The sequence below is a fragment of the Triticum urartu genome, chromosome 5 (assembly GCF_003073215.2).
Source record: "Triticum urartu cultivar G1812 chromosome 5, Tu2.1, whole genome shotgun sequence".
NCBI lineage: Eukaryota > Viridiplantae > Streptophyta > Magnoliopsida > Poales > Poaceae > Triticum > Triticum urartu.
The window spans coordinates 593545424-593567943 of NC_053026.1; the positions used below are offsets into that span (position 1 = coordinate 593545424).

The 22520-nt window shown below is 48.2% G+C and overlaps 1 protein-coding gene across 1 annotated transcript; it reads right to left on the reverse strand.

Moving 5' to 3' along the window:
* Positions 1-19119: 19119 nt before the first annotated feature.
* LOC125506199 (protein SRG1-like) lies at positions 19120-20902 on the reverse strand. The gene is made up of 3 exons (XM_048671062.1): positions 20576-20902; positions 20104-20354; positions 19120-19983 (listed from the first exon to the last, which is right to left on the reverse strand). The coding sequence occupies exons 1-3, from the start codon at positions 20828-20830 to the stop codon at positions 19422-19424; spliced, it is 1068 nt and encodes a 355-aa protein (XP_048527019.1). The 5' UTR covers positions 20831-20902; the 3' UTR covers positions 19120-19421.
* Positions 20903-22520: the final 1618 nt, after the last annotated feature.

Here is a 22520-nt window from a genome sequence, read left to right on the forward strand (position 1 = left end):
GTGCGGCAGCAATGACTCGGCAGCGGAAGTCCTGATGGTCAATGGACCACGCGGTCCTCCTGGCTTCGATCGTGAAGACGGAGGTGACGGGAACGGCGATCCATCACGCGTTCACGAGGAGTACCGCCCCGAGCCTCTCTCCTCGCAGCAGAGAGAAGAACTTCATCGTCGAAACATGGATGCCCTACATACTCCAATAGTTGGAGAAACGCCCGAGGCCCAGGCCTTGGAACAGGCTCTCTTGGCCAATCTGGCTGAGCTCACTTAGCTGGAGAACCTACAGCGCGCACTCGACAATCGCGCTCGTCAACGTGCTCCTGAGTCTAGCCGACGCCAACTTTTTCCACCTCCGGCTCAGGTATACCGGACACCGATCCAAAACCTAGCAGCTGCTGCCCGGATAGCAGAGTCGATTCAACCTTCCCAGTTAGAAGCTGGCCAAGGTCTGGCGCAGATCAGGGCCTTGCTCCGGGCAGCAGGAGAGCAGAATACGGCCGTGTCTCAGTCGCGGGATAGGATCCATAGCAGATCTGTGGTCGCAGATACGGTCCAGTCGGCCCATAGCCCGAGATCGCCCCCGAGGCGTGAGGGACGTGGAGAGCGGCGCGATCAGTACAGAAACCATGAGCAGTATGATCGTCGAGCCGATCGAGATGGTCGCCGTCGAGTGCCCACGCCTCCTCCAAGGAGTGGGTCGTACGTGCCGCGGCCACATGAAGACAGGCGCCCTAACAGCGTCGGAAGAGGTATTCCAGTCGACCCCAGAGAGCCAGGCTTTGATGCGAGATCTATTCTCGTACAAGGCTTGGTCGACAGAAACAGAGCTCACCGAGATGGCCATGACAGAGGCCCGCAAACCAGCAATAGGGTGCATGTCTCTGGCCCAGAGTGCTTCAGCAGAGCTATCAGAGCTGCAGTGATTCCCCCCAACTTCAGGTTGGCGGCTGGAGTCAGTAAGTTCAATGGAGAGTCCAAGCCTGACACCTGGCTCGAAGACTACCGAGTGGCTGTCCAGATTGGTGGCGGCAATGATGAGGTGGCCATGAAACACCTTCCTCTGATGTTGGAGGGCTCGGCTAGGGCGTGGCTGAATCAGTTGGCACCTGGAGCATCTATACTTGGGAAGATCTCACCCGAGTGTTTGTCAGAACGTTTGAGGGTACTTGCAAATGGCCGGCAGGTTTGACAGAATTATAGTGTTGCGTCCAGAAACCGAATGAAACTTTGAGAGATTATATCCAGAGGTGGATCACCCTACACCACACGGTGGAAGATGTGTCTGATCATCAGGCAATTTGTGCTTTCAAGGAAGGCGTCAGGTACCGGGAGTTGAACCTGAAATTCGGCCGGACAGGAAACATGACTCTGATCGGATGATGGAAATCGCCACCAAGTATGCCAATGGTGAAGAGGAGGAGCGACTGCGGAGCGGCAAGCACAAAGCAGTCGCCCACGAAGCCGGAGAAGGAAACTCAGTCAGAAACAAAAACGCAAGGCCGAACCAGCTGCTCCGGGTGAGGCCTTGGCTGTGGTTCAAGGAAAGTTCAAGGGGAAGCCCAAAGGGCCGTGGAACCCCAAGAAAGTAAAAGATCAGGATGGAAATGACGTGTTGGATCTGCCGTGCCATATCCACACCAAAAAAGACGAAGAAGGTAATTTCATTTACCCGAAGCATACCACTCGACAGTGTCGGCTCCTGATCCAGCAGTTCCGAGAGAAACAGCCCAAGGAAAAGGAGAAGGAGGCAGACAAGGCTGAGAGTGAAGGAGAAGATGATGATGGTTATCCTCACGTGGATTCCACTCTGATGATTTTTGTTGATGTTGGAAACAAGAGTCGATTGAAAGTCATCAACAGAGAAGTGAACATGGTCGCTCCGGCGACACCCAGTTACTTGAAATGGTTGCAGACTGCCATTACATTCGACCAGTCTGATCATCCAGCGCACATCGCCACCCCTGGGAGGAAAGCGCTGGTGGTCGACCCGGTGGTCAAATGCACTCGACTGACAAATGTCCTGATGGACGGTGGCAGTGGCCTGAACATTCTGTATGCAGAAACGTTGAAAGGAATGGGCATTCCGATGTCCAGACTCAGTGAAAGCCATATGAGTTTCCATGGGGTCATCCCGGGCAAGAAAGCTGCGTCCCTCGGTCAGATTGTACTCGACGTGGTTTTCGGTGATGCCAAAAATTACCGCAAAGAAAAGTTGACGTTTGAAGTCGTGGATTTTCAGAGTGCGTATCATGCAATTCTTGGCAGGCCGGCTTATGCATGATTCATGGCTCGACCTTGTTACGTGTACCTCAAACTGAAGATGCCTGGTCCCAGAGGAGTGATCACTATCTCTGGTAATCGGAAAAAGGTAGAAGAGTGTTTCCAGAAGGGCTCAAAGATCGCCGATGCCCAAATGGCCATGGCAGAATTGCAAGAATACCAGAAAAATGTAGACCCGAGTGACTTGTTGCGAGCCAAGAAGCCAGCCACGGATTCAACATTCCAGTCGTCTGGCGAGACAAAGTCTGTTCACATCCACCCGACGGACCCCAATGCAGCTCCGACCCACATTTCGACCACACTCGACTCCAAATAGGAAGAAGCGCTCATCCAGTTCCTCCGTGAGAAATGGGACATCTTTGCATGGAAGCCTTCTGACATGCCAGGTGTTCCCAGGGGACTGGCTGAGCATCGTTTGCGAGTCGACCCGAAAGTGAAACCAGTCAAAGAGCATCTTCGACGGTCCGCCGTCCAGAAAAGAAAAGCAATCGGCAAAGAGGTGGCTCGGCTTTTGGCAGCTGAGTTTATCCGAGAGATTTACCACTCCGAGTGGTTAGCCAATGTTGTCATGGTCCCAAAGAAAGATGACGCACTCCGCATGTGCATCGATTTCAAGCATATCAATTGGGCCTGCCCGAAAGATCACTTCCCTCTCCCTCGCATCGATCAGATAGTCGACTCGACTGCTGGGTGCGAGAGTTTGTCCTTTTTGGATGCCTACTCCGGGTACCACCAGATCCGTCTGTATGGACCCGACGAAATAAAGACAGCCTTTATCTCCCCGTTCGGGTGCTTCTGTTATGTCACAATGCCATTCGGCTTGAAGAACGCTGGAGCCACATTTATGCGAATGATTCAGAAGTGCCTGCTCACTCAGATCAGCCGGAATGTGGAGGCATACATGGATGACATTATGGTCAAGTCACGTAAAGGTTCCGACCTGCTGACCGACCTCGCTGAAACCTTTGCCAACCTCAGAAGGTATGATATCAAGCTCAATCCATCAAAGTGCACGTTTGGAGTTCCAGGCGGAAAGTTGCTCGGCTTTCTTGTTTCCGAACGAGGAATCGATGCTAACCCAGAGAAAGTAGGCGCTATACTCCGAATGAAACGCCCTGTGCGTGTGCATGATGTCCAGAAGATTACTGGTTGCTTGGCCGTCCTAAGTCGATTCATTTCTCGCCTCGGTGAAAAGGCGCTGCCTCTTTACCGACTGATGAAGAAATCAGATAAGTTCGAGTGGACTCCAGAAGGTGATACAACATTTGCAGAGCTAAAAGCCCTGCTTTCCACCCAGCCGGTGCTTGCTGCTCCAATCAGCAAAGAGCCTCCTTTGCTTTATATAGCAGCCACTGGACAAGTCGTCAGTACAGTACTTACGGTCGAGCGGGAAGAAGAAGGAAAAGCGTACAAAGTTCAACGCCTAGTTTATTATATTTCTGAAGTCCTGACCCCGTCAAAGCAGAGATATCCTCACTACCAGAAGCTTGTCTATGGAATTTACATGACCACGAAGAAGGTTGCACACTACTTCTCAGATCACTCTGTTACAGTCATCAGCGACGCTCCATTGTCAGAGATTCTGCACAACAGGGATGCAACTGGTCGAGTGGCAAAATGGGCGATTGAACTCCTTCCCTTGGATATCAAGTTTGAGGCAAAGAAAGCTATCAAGTCCCAAGCAATAGCAGATTTCCTCGCCGAGTGGATCGAACAGCAACTGCCGACTCAAGTTCACTCGGAACACTGGACCATGTTCTTTGACGGATCCAAGATGTTGAACGGTTCTAGTGCTGGAGTAGTTCTAGTTTCCCCCCGAGGAGACAAGCTCAGGTATGTCCTCCAGATTCACTTTGATTCCTCCAACAATGAAGCAGAGTATGAAGCACTCCTGTATGGGTTGCGCGTGGCCATCTCACTCGGCGTCCGTCGCCTCATGGTCTATGGTGACTCAGATTTGGTAGTTAATCAAGTGATGAAGGAGTGGGACGTCAGAAGCCCAGCCATGACTGGTTACTGCAACGCGGTGAGAAAGCTTGAGAAGAAGTTCGAGGGGTTAGAACTCCACCACATCCCCCGATTGAAAAATCAAGCAGCCGATGAATTGGCAAAGATAGGTTCCAAGAGAGAAGCCATTCCCAGCAATGTGTTCTTGGAGCATATTCACACGCCGACAGTTCAGGAAGACCCTTTCACTGAAGAGCCCCCACAACCCAAGAGCGCCACGGATCCGACTGAAGTCGAGGTCCCAGCTGTGGTCGACCTAATCATGGAGGTTCTGGCCATTACTCCCGACTGGACGGTGCCCTACATTGCGTACATCCTCAGGAAAGAGCTCCCAGAGGATGAAGAAGAAGCTCGACAGATCGTCCAATGATCTAAAGCTTTTACTGTGATAAGAGGGCAGCTGTTCAGAGAAAGTGTGACTGGAGTCGGTCAGAAGTGCATGACACCAGAAGAAGGTCGAATGATCCTCAATGACATCCACTCGGGGACCTATGGTCACCATGCGTCCTCTCGGGCCATCGTGGCTAAAACATACCGAGATGGATTCTATTGGCCACGAGCAAATGAGATGGCGAAAGATATAGTCGACAGATGTGAAGGCTGTCAATTTTACTCCGATATGTCTCACAAGCCAGCGTCAGCCCTGAAGACCATTCCCCTCGTCTGGCCCTTCGCTGTTTGGGGACTAGATATGGTTGGACCGCTGAGGACCGGCAAAAGCGGCTTCACTCACGTGCTCGTTGTATTCGACAAGTTTACCAAATGGATCGAAGCCAAACCTATCAAGAACCTTGACGCTAGAACCGCTGTCAGTTTTATCAGAGAATTGACATTCAGATATGGAGTCCTGCACAACATCATCACGGACAACGGGTCGAACTTCAATTCCGATGAGTTCAGAATTTTCTGCGCCTCTCAGGGCACTCGAGTCGACTATGCTTCTGTTGCTCACCTGCAGTCGAACGGACAAGCAGAAAGAGCCAATGGCCTAATTCTCAAAGGACTGAAGCCCCGACTGATGCGTGATCTCAAACACGCAGCAGGTGCTTGGGTTGATGAACTTCCGTCAGTTCTGTGGGGTTTAAGGACAACTACTAATCGGTCGACCGGAAGAACTCCTTTCTTCTTAGTCTATGGAGCCGAAGTTGTTCTGCCAAGTGACTTGCTCCACAACGCACCCCGAGTTGAACTCTTCTCTGAAGCAGAAGTAGAGCAGGCCCGACAAGATTCAGTCGATCTCTTAGAGGAGGAAAGAGAGATGGCCTTGATCCGCTCGACCATTTATCAACAAGATTTGCGTCGATTCCACGCCAGGAATGTGAGGGGTCAGGCCTTTCAAGAAGGAGACTTGGTTCTTTGAGTGGATCAGCAGAAACCACACAAGCTCGCTCCAACTTGGGAAGGCCCCTTCATCATCACCAAAGTTCTCCACAACAGAGCATACCATCTTTACAGTATCAAGCATCAGAAAGACGAGCCACGGGCTTGGAACGCGGAGCTGCTCCGCCCCTTTTATACTTAAACACTCGTTTGAATAAAATGTAATAAGCAACACCTTTTGTAATTCGTTTATCAAAGACAAGATCTTACGGTTCTCTCATTCGATTGTGTTGTTCTTATTTACTCCTGAAATCCCCCAGTGGGTGGGCTTAGTCGTGAATCCGTTCCGCCTAAGTTCGAAAAAATCCTACCGAGTGGAGAGCAATCCTCCCACTCGGGGGCTTAACTGCAGTCGAGCACTCGCCTAAGTTCTCTCACTAAGAGGCTTAACGGCAGTCCAACACTTGCCTAAGTTTGAAAAAAATCCTACCGAGTGGAGAGCAATCCTCCCACTCGGGGGCTTAGCTGCAGTCGAGCACTCACCTAAGTTCTCTCAATAAGAGGCTTAACGGCAGTCCAGCACTCGCCTAAGTTTGAAAAAATCCTACTAAGTGGAGAGCAATCCTCCCACTCGGGGGCTTAGCTGCAGTCGAGCACTCGCCTAAGTTCTCTCACTAAGAGACTTAACGGCAGTCCAGCATTCGCCTAAGTTTGAAAAAATCCTACCGAGTGGAGAGCAATCCTCCCACTCGGGGGGCTTAGCTACAGTCGAGCACTCGCCTAAGTTCTCTCACTAAGAGACTTAACGGCAGTCCAGCACTCGCCTAAGTTTGAAAAAAATCCTATCGAGTGGAGAGCAATCCTCCCACTCGGGGGCTTAGCTGCAGTCGAGCACTCGCCTAAGTTCTCTCAATAAGAGGCTTAATGGCAGTCCAGCACTCGCCTAAGTTTGAAAAAATCCTACTGAGTGGAGAGCAATCCTCCCACTCGGGGGCTTAGCTGCAGTCGAGCACTCGCCTAAGTTCTCTCACTAAGAGACTTAACGGCAGTCCAGCACTCGCCTAAGCTTGAAAAAATCCTACCGAGTGGAGAGCAATCCTCCCACTCGGGGGGCTTAGCTGCAGTCGAGCACTTGCCTAAGTTCTCTCACTAAGAGACTTAACGGCAGTCCAGCACTCGCCTAAGTTTGAAAAAATCCTACCGAGTGGAGAGCAATCCTCCCACTCGGGGGCTTAGCTGCAGTCGAGCACTCGCCTAAGTTCTCTCATTAAGAAACTTAACACCAGTCTAGCACTCGCCTAAGTTTGAAAAAATCCTACCGAGTGGAGAGCAATCCTCCCACTCGGGGGGCTTAGCTGTAGTCGAGCACTTGCCTAAGTTCTCTCACTAAGAGACTTAACGGCAGTCCAGCACTCGCCTAAGTTTGGAAAAATCCTACCGAGTGGAGAGCAGTCCTCCCACTCGGGGGGCTTAGCGCAGTCGAGCACTCGCCTAAGTTCTCTCACTAAGAGACTTAACGGCAGTCCAGCACTTGCCTAAGTTTGAAAAAAATCCTACCGAGTGGAGAGCGGTCCTCCCTCTCGGGGGCTTAGCTGCAGTCGAGTACTCGCCTAAGTTCTCTCACTAAGGGGCTTAACGGCAGTCCAGCACTCGCCTAAGTTTGAAAAAACCCTACCGAGTGGAGAGCAGTCCTCCCACTCGGGGGCTTAGCTGCAGTCGAGCACTCGCCTAAGTTCTCTCACTAAGGGGCTTAGCGGCAGTCCAGCACTCACTTAAGTTTGAAAAAACCCTACCGAGTGGAGAGCAGTCCTCCCACTCGGAGGCTTAGCTGCAGTCGAGCACTCGCCTAAGTTCTCTCACTAAGAGGCTTAACGGCAGTCCAGCACTCGCCTAAGTTTGGAAAAATCCTACCGAGTGGAGAGCAATCCTCCCACTCGGGGGTTTAGCTGCAGTCAAGTACTCACCTAAGTTTAAGACCCATTCCTATCCGCAAGGACGACGAGGTGCAGGTCGACTGCAACCTTCTCCTTCGGAGCTGCGGCACAAATACAACGTCTGCTCCATCCCCATCCGCAAGGACGACGAGGTGCAGGACGACTGCAAGCTTCTCCTTCGGAGCTGCGGCACAAATACAACGTCCGCTCCATCCTTATCCGCAAGGACGACGAGGTGCAGGTCGACTGCCACCTTCTCCTTCGGAGCTGCGGCACAAATACAATGTCCGCTCCATCCCTATCCGCAAGGACGAAGAGGTGCAGCAAGCAAAGTCCATCCGAAGGTAAACACAAGCACATTCGGAGATAAACCAAATTCAGATAAATACTAAAAGGTTCCAAGCAGCGAATCAAAGGTACTCGGGCACCAAGCCCGAAGGAGTTTAATGGTTACAGAAACCACTCGGCATTCCGAGGCAAATTTAAAGCATATCCAAGTTTCACAAGATTGTTCACTCGGCCGGAGGAGGGCTGGCAGGCTCCACGAACGAGTCCAAATCAATCCCATCAGTGATCCGAGTAGCGGCAACAATGAAAGTCTGCATGAAGGACTGGAAGTCATGCTTTTTGGTGTTAGCGACTTTGATCGCAGCTAGCTTGTCTTCACGAGCCTCCTTGCAATGGACTCGCACCAGGGACAGCGCCACATCAGCACCACACCGGGCGGAGGATTTCTTCCATTCTTGCACTCGGTCAGGGATCTCGTCCAGTCGAGTCATCAGAGATTCCAGATCGTTCTTAAGCATCGCCCCCGGCCAAAGCGTCGAGTCGATTTGAGAGACAACCTCCTTCAGGCGTGCGAGGTAGCTTGTGGCGCTGGCGATACGGGACTCCAGTCGGAGCACGTTCATCGCAGTTTCGTTGCAGACCGGGGAAGCGATAGGGTCCAGACCCGCCTCGACCCTTCCAGTTTCTTCATCAAAGTCTTGACAAAGTTCTGCAGCCAAAAGTCAGTTCAATCAACCGAGCAAAATCTGATGGCAAGCATCAACACAGTGAGATTAAAAGAAATACCTCCCAACACGAGATAAAGCTTCTTGGCAAGGGTCCTCAGATAAGCTTATGTGTCGTTCCTCTTGCGGATCGCAGACTCCAACTTTTCGTTCAGGACGACCTTATCCTTCTTCAGGCTGGTCACTTCGCGGTTAGCTTCATTAAGACAAGATGTCAGTCTAGTCACCTCTCCCTCAAGCATTCCGACTGAAGCAAGCTTCTTGTCTGCGAGAACGGTTTTGTCTTGGGCTGCTTTTTGCGCGGCGGCGAGGTCCGAGTCCTTGTCCAGTGCCAACTTCATTTTCTCTGCAAAAGAAATAATCGAATCAAAAAAGAGATCAAAGAGATATATTGAAGTTCAGTCGGCAATCAGTTACCTTCCATACCAGCGGCTTCGTCTTGAGCTTTTTTCAGATTTTGCTGAGCCAATTCCAAGTCTAAGTTGAGTTGCCTCTGCTTCTCTTCGAGTTCGGCAAACTTGGAGATAAGAGTACACGACTTTTGCAGGAGGCAATAGACAGATCAATCGATAGGTTCGAAGGCAGTTCATTTTCGAGTGAATAAAACCTAAAGAAGTGGACAACAAGCTGTTCAGACCCCAGTCGACTGCCAGCAGTCGACCGCGGTCTTGGGGACTACACCCAGTGTGTGCACTTGGCGTGCCCCCACTGGTTCTGATCCCACTCGACCGGCCCGCCGGAGTCGAGTGCAAGGAGTAAAAAAAAGAGAGAGAAAGAACAATTGCGCCGTCAAGAAAGAAGAACTCAGACCACAGTCAACTGCCAGCAGTTGAACGCGGTCTCGGGGACTACACCCAGTGGGTGCACTTGGCGTGCCCCCACCGGTTCTGATCCCACTCGCCCAGACCGAGTGGAAGAGCGAAACTACCAAAAAATGACAGCAACACCCAGTGGGTGCTCTAATTCAACGCGAACAACAGGAGATTGTGCAGAAGAATATTTGTCGAGAATAAAAACAGTCGGAAAGTCTACTCACCTGGACGTTGGCCCGAAGGGCGGCACTAGGGTCATAGGCAGCCTGACTGCTCTCGTGCACTATCTTCACCCGCTCCATCATCATATCAGCCTGTCGGATGGCTTCCGCAGCCGCTTCTGACTGTTTGTCTGGGACGGGGTAGCTGGTGAAAAAATGTGCAGACGACCCAGGTGCGGCTGCTTGAGGCTCCGTGGTGTGGAGTTGGATAGTTGAAGGAACCACAGGCGCGGTCGACCGCGTGGGATGCCCACTCGGCAAGGGTGCAGCGAACGTCACAGTGGCCCTGCCCGCATCTTCAGCTTGACAGACGGGAGGCATTGCACGTGGGTCTTGCTGAGCCACCCTGCCAGCTGTTACCTTCTTGCTCTTCATAGGCTTAGGAGCCACATCTTCGTCGTCGTCCGGAAGGTCAATGATGTTGGGTGGAGCTGCAAGACAGAACATTCGACCCCAAGTGAACCACTCGACCCTAAAAGGATCAAGAATCGAAATCACAAGAGTTCATACCTGGATTAGAGGTTACCGCATTCTCCATTTCCTCGTCCCGGTACTGGTATGAAGAGGTCCCTGACGTAGCAGCACTGCAAAGGCCCGCATTCAATCGGTTACACCCAGTTAATCTAATCCACATAAAGGACAAGTCAGATGGTTACCCAGAAATAGTAGGAACGGTCACTTTGATCCGAGGCAAAGCTTTGGGCGGTTTGGAAGAGATGGCTTTCGGCACTTTCGGCACTAGAAGCGGCACGGCCTTGGAGTGCTTTGGAGGCTTCTCAGTCGGCGTCGGGGAAGACGTCCTGGGGCGCTTCGAGGATTGCCCGATCGACGCAGCCACCAAGTCCGGAGCGCGTGCCGGGTCATGAGTGTGCTTGGACCTCCTCTCCTTGTGAGGAGTTGAGTCGACTTCTTCCTCATCGGTCGACTCATCGCTCTTCTCGTCCTCCTCGGCTTCTGAATGCTCCTCGCCGCTCTTGCCCCCGCTTCCTTCTTCTTCAGCGCCGGGGTCCTGCACTCTATTGGGCATCGAGTACATTTCAATGAGGGCCTGAAAGGATAACAATCAAAAGACATTCAGTCGACCACAAACGGGACATCACGTGGTGAATCGGAAAGATACTTGATAAAACAGAAATATACCTGCTCCGGCTGGCACGAGTTGTCGAATGGAATCACCCTCCTGGATCCCCGAGGGTTGTCTTTGTTGCCAGTGATTCCCCTCAACCAGTTCTCCAAGATATCCTCGCTAACCTCCTCCGGGTGGATCCGAGTGGTATCCTCGAGCCCAAAGTACATCCACATCGGATGATCGCGCCCCTGAAGAGGTTGGATGCGTCGACCGAGAAAGACCTCCAGTAGATCCATCCCGGTCACTCCGTCGCGGACAAGCTGGACGACCCATTCAACCAGCTCCTTGACCTGCGCCTTCTCTTCTGGAACTACCTTCAAGGGAGCAGGCTTCTCCACTCGAGCCAAGGAAAAAGGAGGAGGTCCAATCGACTGGCCAAGGGTTGGCTGATCCTTGCAGTAAAACCAAGTCGACTGCCAGCCCCGGACTGAGTGAGGAAGGATCATCGCTGGGAAAGTACTTTTGCTCCTCATCTGGATCCCCAGACCACCGCACATCTGGATCACCCGCATCCTCTCGTCACTCGACTTGGCCTTTTTGACCGACTGGGAACGGCAAGTGAAGATGTGTTTGAAAAGCCCCCAGTGCGGTCGACAGCCCAAGAAGTTTTCGCACATGGACACGAAAGCGGCCAAATAGACTATGGTGTTCGGAGTGAAATGGTGGAGCTGAGCCCCAAAGAAGTTCAAAAAACCCCGGAAGAAAGGGTGGGGGGGCAGTGAGAATCCGCGATCTACGTGGGTTGCTAGGAGGACACACTCACCCTCTCTGGGCTGCGGCTCGGTTTCGTCCCCCGGGAGCCGGGCCGACTTGTGGGGGATCAATCCCTCCTCCACCAGGTCATCGAGGTCGTCCTGCGTGATTGCCGAGCGGATCCAGTCGCCCTGGATCCAGCCCGCCGGCAGGCCGGACCTCGACGAGGATCCGCCCCGGCTGGTCCGCTTGCCCTTCGCCTTCGCGGTCGCCTTCTTCGCATGTTCCAGCGCCGCCGTCTTATCCTTCCCCATGGTGGCGGATCGAGCTCGAGCGGAGGTCCGGCGACGAGGCGGAAGTGAGAGTGGCGGAGAGATTGGGAGAAAGAGAAGAGAGAATGGGAGCGTGCGGAGTAGAGGCCTGGCCCGAGACCTTTTATAAGGCCTTCCACTGAGTGGCTGACTGATGGACCCAAGCGATCTAAACAAATCCCGCAACAGTCGCGCGCGCAGTATGTGGCGAAAAAGGTGGCGCGGGGATCGAGGAGATTTGCCTAATCCGTCCCGATAACCTCGGTTCCTCCCGTCTGGCGCACTTCCCAAAATTTGAATCCCGCAAGATCCGCGGAGAGCAGAACAACCTGTCAGACTGAAGACAAACACCCTCTACATCATCATTCGGAATTCCACCATGAAAGTTCACTCGACAACAACCAAGAATGGACCAAGGCGATTGAGAAAGGAGTCGACGTCATCTCCTCAACTCATTGTTTCAGGACAAGGCATATTCATAGCGCAAAGAGTGGGTCGGAAGTGTTCTCAACCCCTTCCTCACTCAAACCCTGATCCATTCGGGGGCTAATGATGAAGCTATGTACCTAGGGTAGGGTCATGGACCTATCCAGCATACCCTCCCCAAGGACATCTTTAGAAAGAATTAGAAGAAGTCGAAGAGAAATCATCATCCACTCGACCGCGGAGATGCGCTCACTCGACCACCTTGAAGACACTCGACCACCAGAAGATGAGGAACCCTCCACTCTGTAACGGTTAGGACTTAAACCATAACATTATGAGCATTTATGACATTTTACTGTAGACGTTACCAGTAACGCCTTTCCTTTATGAGCATTGAACCCTGAGTAACGGAGGGGAGCTGGGGTCCTGGAGCACTCTATATAAGCCACCCCCTCCTCTGGGACAAGGGTTCGCACTTTTTTGTAAACTCACACACACATATAATCCAGTCGACCACCTCAGGGCACCGAGACGTAGGTGTTGGAAATATGCCCTAGAGGCAATAATAAAAGCATTATTATTATATTTCCTTGTTCATGATAATTGTCTTTATTCATGCTATAATTGTGTTATCCGGAAATCGTAATACATGTGTGAATAACAGACACCAACATGTCCCTAGTGAGCCTCTAGTTGACTGGCTCGTTGATCAATAGATAGTCATGGTTTCCTGACTATGGACATTGGATGCCATTGATAACGAGATCACATCATTAGGAGAATGATGTGATGGACAAGACCCAATTCTAAACATAGCACAAGATCGTATAGTTCGTTTGCTAGAGTTTTCCAATGTCAAAGTATCTTTTCCTTAGACCATGAGATCATGTAACTCCCGGATACCGTAGGAGTGCTTTGGGTATACCAAACGTCACAACGTAACTGGGTGACTATAAAGGTAGACTACGGGTATCTCCGAAAGTGTCTGTTGGGTTGACATGGATCAAGACTGGGATTTGTCACTCCGTATGACGGAGAGGTATCACTGGGCCCACTCGGTAATGCATCATCATAATGAGCTCAAAGTGACCAAGTGTATGGTCACGGGATCATGCATTACGGTACGAGTAAAGTGACTTGCCGGTAACGAGATTGAACGAGGTATTGGGATACCGACGATCGAATCTCGGGCAAGTAACATATCGATTGACAAAGGGAATTGCATACGGGGTTGATTGAATCCTTGACATCGTGGTTCATCCGATGAGATCATCGTGGAGCATGTGGGAGCCAACATGGGTATCCAGATCCCGCTGTTGGTTATTGACCGGAGAGTCGTCTCGGTCATGTCTGCTTGTCTCCCGAACCCGTAGGGTCTACACACTTAAGGTTCGGTGACGCTAGGGTTGTGAAGATATGTATATGCAGTAACCCGAATGTTGTTCGGGGTCCCGGATGAGATCCCGGACGTCACGAGGAGTTCCGGAATGGTCTGGAGGTAAAGAATTATATATGGGAAGTGCTGTTTCGGCCATCGGGACAAGTTTCGGGGTCACCGGTATTGTATCGGGGGTCCACCGGGTGGGGCCACCTATCCCGGGGGGGCCCCATGGGCTGAAGTGGGAGGGAACCCAGCCCATAGTGGGCTGGGGCGCCACCCCCCAAGGGCCCATGCGGCTAGGGTTGGAGGGGAAACCCTAGAGGGGGCGCCCCCTTGCTTGGGGGGCAAGCCCCCCACCCTAGGCCGCCGCCCCCCCTAGTAGATCCATCTACTAGGGCCGGCGCCCCCCCATGGCACCCCTATATATAGTGGGGGAGAGGAGGGACTTCATACCCAAGCCCCTGGCGCCTCCCTCTCTCCCCGTTACGTCTCTCTTCCTCGTAGTATAGGCGAAGCCCTGCTACTGTGACGCCCTGCATCCACCACCACGCCGTCGTGCTGCTGGATCTTCCTCAACCTCTCCTTCTCCCTTGCTGGATCAAGAAGGAGGAGACGTCTCCCGTCCCGTACGTGTGTTGAACGCGGAGGTGCCGTCCGTTCGGCGCTTGGTCATCGGTGATTTGGATCACGTCGTGTTCGACTACATCATCACCGTTCTTTTGAACGCTTCCGTGCGCGATCTATAAAGGTATGTAGATGCATCCAATGACTCGTTGCTAGATGAACTCCTAGATGATCTTGGTGAAACGAGTAGGAAATTTTTTGTTTTCTGCAACGTTCCCCAACAGTAGGGCTGTTACTTCCTCCGAGAAGGGCCCGAACTCGTAAAACTCGTGTGTACAACTACTCCATAGCTAGGATCTTGCCTCCTCATACCTACCCCCCATTCTAGTGTCAGTCTTAGATCCACGACACCTACCGCCATAACCTCCGGTGGCAAGGTCCTATAGTGTACTGTCAGGAACCTTGGCGGTAGGTTCCCATGCCCTACCACCCCAAAAAATAAAAAACAGTACCATTTCACTAAAATTTGAGGCCCTACCACCAGTTCATAACACATGACATACACCACAAGTTCATAACAAAAAGCACAACTCAAGTTCTCGATATAGTTCACAAGTTCTTGACATAGTTCTCAAACAGTAGCACAACTCAAGTTTCTAGTGAGTCACATGGGGCCATTCCCCCTTCTTTGTCCCGTGCCTCACCCCCACTTGTGCAAGGTGAGCCCTTGCAAGCTTTTTTGCCCTCTTATCTTCACAATCCTTTCACATTTTTTAAACAATCCTTTTACATTTTTTAAACAATCCTTTCAGATTTTTAAAATAAATTTGGAACTTCTTCGAAATCCCAAATTACTCAAAGAGAAAAACAGAAAAAATGAAATGAAAAAATAGGGCTCCCTGCACATGGACGGACCCAAAAGGGCGCGGGAGGAGGGGGGGGGGGGGTGCGCGCTGGCTTGTTTGTCAACGCCTAGCGCACCAAATAGGAGGGGCGTGGCTATGTGTCGCTTATAGCGAGGCTAAACAAGCTCTTGCCTGAAGCGGGCAATAATGGGCTAGCTCAGCGCGCTAGGGTCCATAAGCCTTAAGCACTTGTTTATTTTGCATTTTATTTTTGTTCTTTGCTTTTTTTACTTGTGTTATATTTCGAAAAATCCTAAACATATACTCCCTCCGTCCCGAATTACTTGTCGCATGAATGGATGTCTCTAGATGTATTTTAGTTCAAGATACATCCATTTTTATCCATTTCCACGACAAGTAATTCGGGACAGAGGAAGTATATTATAAAAATTACTTTGCATAAAATTTTAAATACATAATAGTCATGCATTTGAAGAATGTTAAACCTGGATAGAAAAATGTTTCTAATGTATAAGAAAAGTGTACAATGTGTATAAAAAAGTAGAATTCAAAATATATATGAAAAAATTTTATTGAACATGTATGATTTTTTCCTTGATGTATACAAAAAAAATGTACATGGTGTATGGGAAAATGTAGACATAAGAAAATAATTAAAAATGTTAATTATGTATAAAAAATGTTGAACGTGTATAAAAATATATTTCCGTCTATGTAAAATATTTGGCATCAAAACATATGTAAATTTGTTCATCATGTAGTTAAAAAATCTTAAACATATATAAATTATATGTTAATTATGTATACAAAATATGTACAATCTATATAGAAAAATCAGACGTCAAACATATATTTGCAAAATGTAAATCACGTGTTTTAAGAAAAGTGAAACATATAAAAAAATAGTGTTTCAGATGTATACGAAAAATGTACGTGTATGAGAAAACAGTAGACATAGAAACATATATTTTAAATATAGTTAATCATGCATTTTAAAAATGTTAAACATTTATGAAAAAGGTCTCGAGTGTGTATACAAAAATATACATTGTGTTTGAAAAAAGTAAACATTTGCGGAAAGAACCCCAATGAAAACTGAAAATGAAACAAGGAAAATCAAAGAAAAAAGGGGAAAAAAGAGAAACCCTGAGCAATGAAGAGAACGGAAGAAACTGATGCAAAATATTAGAACCAGGTGAAAATTGAAAAAGTCTAATGAGAACAAAAAAAGCAAATAAAAACAAAAGAGTCAAGGGAAAAATCATAGAAAAACAAAAAATTAAAAGACGAAAAACCAAGAAAGAAAGAAAAGAAAGAAACCAGGGAAAAATGAAAAACGAAAAAGAACTGGTATAAACAGAAAGCTAAAGCAAAACACTGCAACGCAGTGAAAAAAGGAGCTACAATAACGGGGTAGCGAGACGGCGATTACAGGCTGCATCTCGCTGTAGGCGAGATATATGCGTGGCGAAATAAGAGATTGGGAGGCAGTAGCTTTCCTGGCCTGAAGGCCTCCGATTCGTGGCCTGCCCCAGTAGCGCTGACATCACACCTTTTTTTTAATTTCTTATTTTCCTTTTAGTTTTGAAATTGTTCGTCGCACATTTAAAAAATGTCAACCATGTATAAATGTTGAATGGTGTAAATAAAATTGTTGCTGATGTAGACGATTTTTTTAAAAAATGTATATAAAAAAACTAGTAATCATAACATGTATTTGAAGAAAAATGTTAACCTAGTATAAATTATTTTGTTATTAAAATTTTAGGAAAAATTTTATAACTTTCAACAAAATGTTGATTCAAATATAAAAAATATTCCTGTGTTTCAAAAAATGCATACAAACTTTAATAAAATGTTTGTACAATGTAAAAACTTGTGTGCATAATGTAAACAATGTTCATTACCATTAAAACATGTCTGTAAAATTTTGGAAAATATTTATACAATGCAAAAAAGTGTTTACGTAGTTAAAAACATGTATTTGGAATTTTTTGCATGTATTCAAAACATGTATTTTGAAAAATATACATCAGGTATTTGAAAAATGACCAACATGTTATGCTTCACGTGTGCTCTAGATATTTACATTGTTACTGGTAAAAAAGTAGACATGCGTTTGAAGACTAAAACTGGTGAAAATCCACAAAGAAATAGAAATGCGAAAAAATAGAAAAAAAATCAAAAAATAAATAAAATAAAACCAAATTATAACAAAGAAATAATTAAAAAGCAAAAAACCCAATGGGAAAGCAGATAAAACCAAAGGAAAAGGAAACAAAATAAAAACCACAGAAAACTGGTGAAAAACCAAAGAAAAACACAACAAAAGAAAAAAAAACCATAGAAAACAGGACCTGAACAAATCTACATCTCGCAACAAATCCGCGCGACTGGCCGACCCGCTAGTCATCGTTCTTAGGCTATTCATATTTGGAATGGGTACGGGTGACATATAGGCCTTGCAGGCCCGGACGAGCTGCCCGCGGCAGAGAGTCCTTTTTTTTGAAACGAAGGCAAAGGCTTTGTCTCATCTCATTAATAAAGAAGAGGGGTAACAAGGTCTCAAGAGGGTCATTACTCCTCGACAAATGAAAACAAAAGCCTACTCTCGCGGCATCAAGTATCCCATGTGTTTTGCCCCGGCCAGAACCCAATTTCTAGACTCCGCCTTGATACGATTGACCACAACGGTCGGCATCGTGGCTTTCTTTTGGAACACCCTCGCATTCCTCTCGTTCCACAGGTCCCATGATACAAGCATTAGAAGAGAGGACACGACCTTCCTCCTGTGACCTCGTCCAAGGACGGCCTTCTCCCACCATTGCTTGACCATGGGGATCCCAGCCCAGGCGGCAACATCCAACTCCGGAATGTCGAGCCAACACTTAACCGCATTCCAAATGCGTGTGGAGAACCTGCAATGCAAGAGGAAGTGCGCCGCTGTGTCAGGCTCCCTCTTACAGAGTTGACATAAGTTATAATTTGGCCATCCTCTCCTCTGAAGCCGATCCGTCGTCCAAACCCGATTCATGATGACAAGCCATGCAAAGAATTTGCACTTGGGAGGCCCCCAATTGCCCCAGACGACCCGTGTCATGTTGGAGGCCATAGTCCCCTCGAATTGGACCTTGTAGGCCGATGACGAAGTGTAAACTCCATTGGCCGTGAGGTTCCAAACTATGTCATCAGCCATGTCATCATGCAGCTGTATGTGCCGAATCATCTCCCAAAGTGCGCAAAATTGCTCAATATGCCACACCTCCAGTCCGTCAGACATATTGATCCATTGGATCCAATTACGGCCCTGAAGGACATCCCTAACCGACTTGTTCTTGTTTGCAGAGATCGCAAAAAATGGATGGAGCTATATCTTTGGGCTTCTTCCTTCCCTCCAGCCAAGGGGAGTGCCAAAACTTCGCCTTCCGGCCATCCCCCATAGTGATAGTTGAGGCAGCATAAAAAAGCTCTCTGTCCGTCGAATCGCATGGGTTTCCCATGCCCACCCAGGCCTTATCTGGCTCTTTCCACTCGTACCAGAGCCACCTCAATCGGAGAGCACGAGCAAACATATTCAGGTCAAGGACACCCAGGCCACCAAGCCCCTTTGGTCTGCATACCAGCCTCCAACTGACCTTGCATTGCCCACCGGAGACTTTATTAAATCTCGCCCATAGAAAAGCCCTCTGAATCTTCTTGAGGGCGCCAATTGTGCTCTCCAATAGCTTAATTACAGTAGCATGAAAGGTTGCCTGGGGCACGAGAACAGATTTAACCAGCTCCGTGCGCCCAATAGCCGTAATAAATCGGCCTTGCCAAGGCACAAGCTTTCCTGCGGCCTCGTCCATTAGGTGTTGTAGGTCAATCTTCCTGAGTCGGTAAACCGACAGCAGAAGGCCAAGGTAGCGCATGGGGAAGGCCGAGCGCTTGGCCGGGAAGCTCTCAAGCACGCCGTCGAGGTTGATACCATCACACCGAATAGGCGCGACGATGCTCTTCTCCAAGTTTGTCACCAGGCCAGTGACCTCCCCTAAATTAGTGCTTGTAGAAATTGGGATTCTACAACTAGTTTGACTACCCTAAAAAACTACTTTGACTTCAAACTGAATTGCATTTTCGACAAATATACTTCCTTGTGTAACCTTGTACTCATCTTTTTTGTGTGTTTGAAATAGTCCCTGCAATATATTGCTTCGAAGATGGTACAGAATACGCCTGGCCTGAACAAAGACACGACATCGAGAGATGTCGATGTATACGGCTAGATATTACAAAAGGAAAGAACAAAAAATAGAAATCAACAGTACAAACATGCACAAACAACAATCTTCGGTACACAACTGAAATCAGAAGAACTAAACATGCAAGCAAAATAGACGCATACATTTGCAACCTTGTCTTCGTTCGTGGCTCTTTGGCCCGGCATGAATTTCACATAGCCTCTCATAGGCAATGGAGGGCTTGCGGCTATATCTTGAGGCTATCGACAATGTTTGCCCTTTCAGTCAGTGCCTGAAACTGGCGATGCACGTAGTCGTGTTTCTCAATAGAAATGTACCGTGCCACCTCCGCAAGCTCGGGGAGCGGTTTCACCATCCCGGCGACGCATGCATCTTGGAATGTGGCGATGGTGGTTCGGTCTCTCTCGGCATCGACGAGCACCCTGTGTTCGACACTCTTGTACCTGCCGTTGGTGAGGACCTCGAGGATGTCACCGACGAAGACGGTTAGGGACCCCGGCAATGGCCGCACAGGGAACCACCTGCCGCCATTGCTAACCTGTAAGCCAGGCGTGGCGTCCACCTCCAGGACTATCGTCAAAAAGAGGCCGTCCGTGTGCGGTGGGATGCCGATCACCTTATCGGCGTTGTGCCGGCACGGAGGGTAGTGGTGGAACACGATGTTCTGGATCTTACCCTGGACCGTTTCGAGGAGCGTCTCTGGTTTGATCCCAAGGTCAATGGCCATGGACGCCATGAGAAGGCTTTTCAACTTGGTCATCTCTAGGGAGTACTTCTCAACTCCATCCCTGTTACAGCAAATCATTTTTTTAGGAACAACTAGAGCATCTTATATTTTGATACGGAGAGATATGACATAGACGGACACACAAAAACGTATGCATTCTTATGTTTATATATGTACTCACCTAAATGTTGGCAGCTCAGTAGGCCACAGGTCCATGTTTCTGTGTCCCATTGGCTGCGTTCCGAGGAGCAGACTCTCTGCCCAGTCCAGTTTACCCGTGGACGTGTTGAAGTGGTGACCAAACCCTTGGAAGCCATCTTCCGCCTTGACGATCCCCACTGCTTTCTTCTTCTCTAGAGGCAACCTGAAGAACTCTCGGGTGCTATCCTTCACACGCTCCACAACCGTCTCGTCGACGCCATGGTTTCTTAGCTGCATAATTATCAGGATTAACTATTTGTCGATGAACGGTTAAAAGAAAAACAATTTGTCGATGAACTAAACAATTGCAACTAAGACATTTTGACGATGTAATGGTCAGTGCCGATCTTGGACGTTGTACTCTTTTTTCCTTAATGATGAATTACATGAAGCTCTCCAACATGGTTTGGGAAAAAATGCACAAGAAATTGATGGATTAATTAGCTACTGACCTGGAAGAAACCCCAGTCCCGGCATGCAGCGCCAAGCTTGGCGATCTCCTCTGGTGACCCATCCAGCAGGCTGGCCATGTCTAGGACGGGGATAAGCTTGAGGCTCTCTTCGTCTCCGACGACAGTGCTGCCCCGCCCGGCGGTCTCGTCGGGCCAAACGTACCTGTCGGGGATGACGGTGGAGCCGGCGAATGCGGCCGCGGTGGCATCCGTGATCTCGTCCCTCAGCATGACCTTCTTGGCGCTAGCCTCCATTGATCGATGGGACAATCTCCTGTGTGTTCTAGCTTCTCCTCTGATGTGTTCTGTTATAGTCTGTGACGAGGGTGGGTAGTGATCTCTGTGGCTGTGAAATGTGAATAACAGTAAGTTAGGCACCAGTTGTTGGGACAAAGGTTGTTGCTTTTGCCTTTGGTGGATTTTTAGTACGATGTAGTACTAGGAAATATCCATGCAGAGCGCATGCTGCATTTAAAAGAGTGGCAGTTGGCTCCATCATCCACTACTCCATGCACAAGATCACGTTTTAAGAACAAGGTGAGGCATGCATGTTGGTTAGTTGGCTTAATCCATTACCGCAGCATGTATAGAGTATAGACAGCACTGATGACAACAAAAGCACTGGGCTGAATCGCTTGGTTTGTTTTAGGAGAGAAGGCAAAATACCATCCTGTCCACCCAGTGGCACAATGTTACATTGAGATCCGCAAATGCTATGTCGGAGAAAAAAAATTGAATATTGATTTTCTATGTTCTTGAAAACTGAAAGGTAAGCGGATGAGACTGCTTGTAAAGGCGACAAAGCTGCCCCAGTCTACAGAGAGCTGGTGAGTGGTGAGAGGCACAATGGCCCTAGAATTAGAATGGGGTAGATCTCCTGCTCACCCGGCCCTAGTTTTGACGTTCTGTCCCCAAGTTCATGTTTTTTTTAAACAGGTTAATGTCCTTGGTAACATTGATCCCTGCAGGAAAATTGTTGCCCGGGATGGAGATATTAAGAGCAACTTAAGTAGAGTTGTCGTATTGACAGGCTCCATGTCACAGGGGAAGACTTGTATGAGATCTCACATTAGGTAAGATCCTGGGATCAATCCAAAAAATTCATATTTAGACATTTCGGAAAAATCTGAAATTATTTGACAACACCCATGTGAGGTATGTCTACAACTCCAAAAAAATTCAGCTCAAAACTCGATGCATATTTAGAAATTCAAAAAAGGCAAATTCAGATGTGAATAGTGGCAGCTTTGGGTGAATAGTACTTTGACGCTATTCACGTCTAGTTTTCTCTTTTTTTTTGTTTCTATTAATGTAAGTAGAATTAGGAGCTAAAATTTTTGAGGTTGAACATCAACCATTGATGTGTGTCTACAATTTTTTTTGAGAATGTTTGAACATCTAGATTTTAAAAAAAAAAATCGATCGCATTGATCTCACCTAATGTGAGATCTCACACAAGTCTCAAGACTTGTGTGAGATCCCACATTAGGTGTGATCATGAGATCAATCTCAAAAATTCATATTTAGACATTTCGGAAAAATCTGAAATTATTTTACAACATCAATGTGAGGTATGTCTACAAATCCAAAAAAAATGAGCTCAAAACTCGATGTATATTTAGAGATTCAGAAAAGACAAATTCAGATGTGAATAGTGGCAGCTTTGGATGAATAGTATTTTGACGCTATTCACGTCCAGTTTTGTCTTTTTTGTTTCTATTAATGTAAGTTGAATTAGGAGCTAAAAGTTTTTGAGGTTGAACATCAAACCGTTGATGTGTGTCTAAATTTTTTTTTTTTGAGAATGTTTGAAGATGTAGATATTTTTTTAAAAAAATTGATCACATTGATCTCACCTAATGTGAGATCTCACACAAGTCTCAAGACTTATATGAGATCTCACATTAGGTGAGATCGTGAGATCAATCCCAAAAATTCATACTTA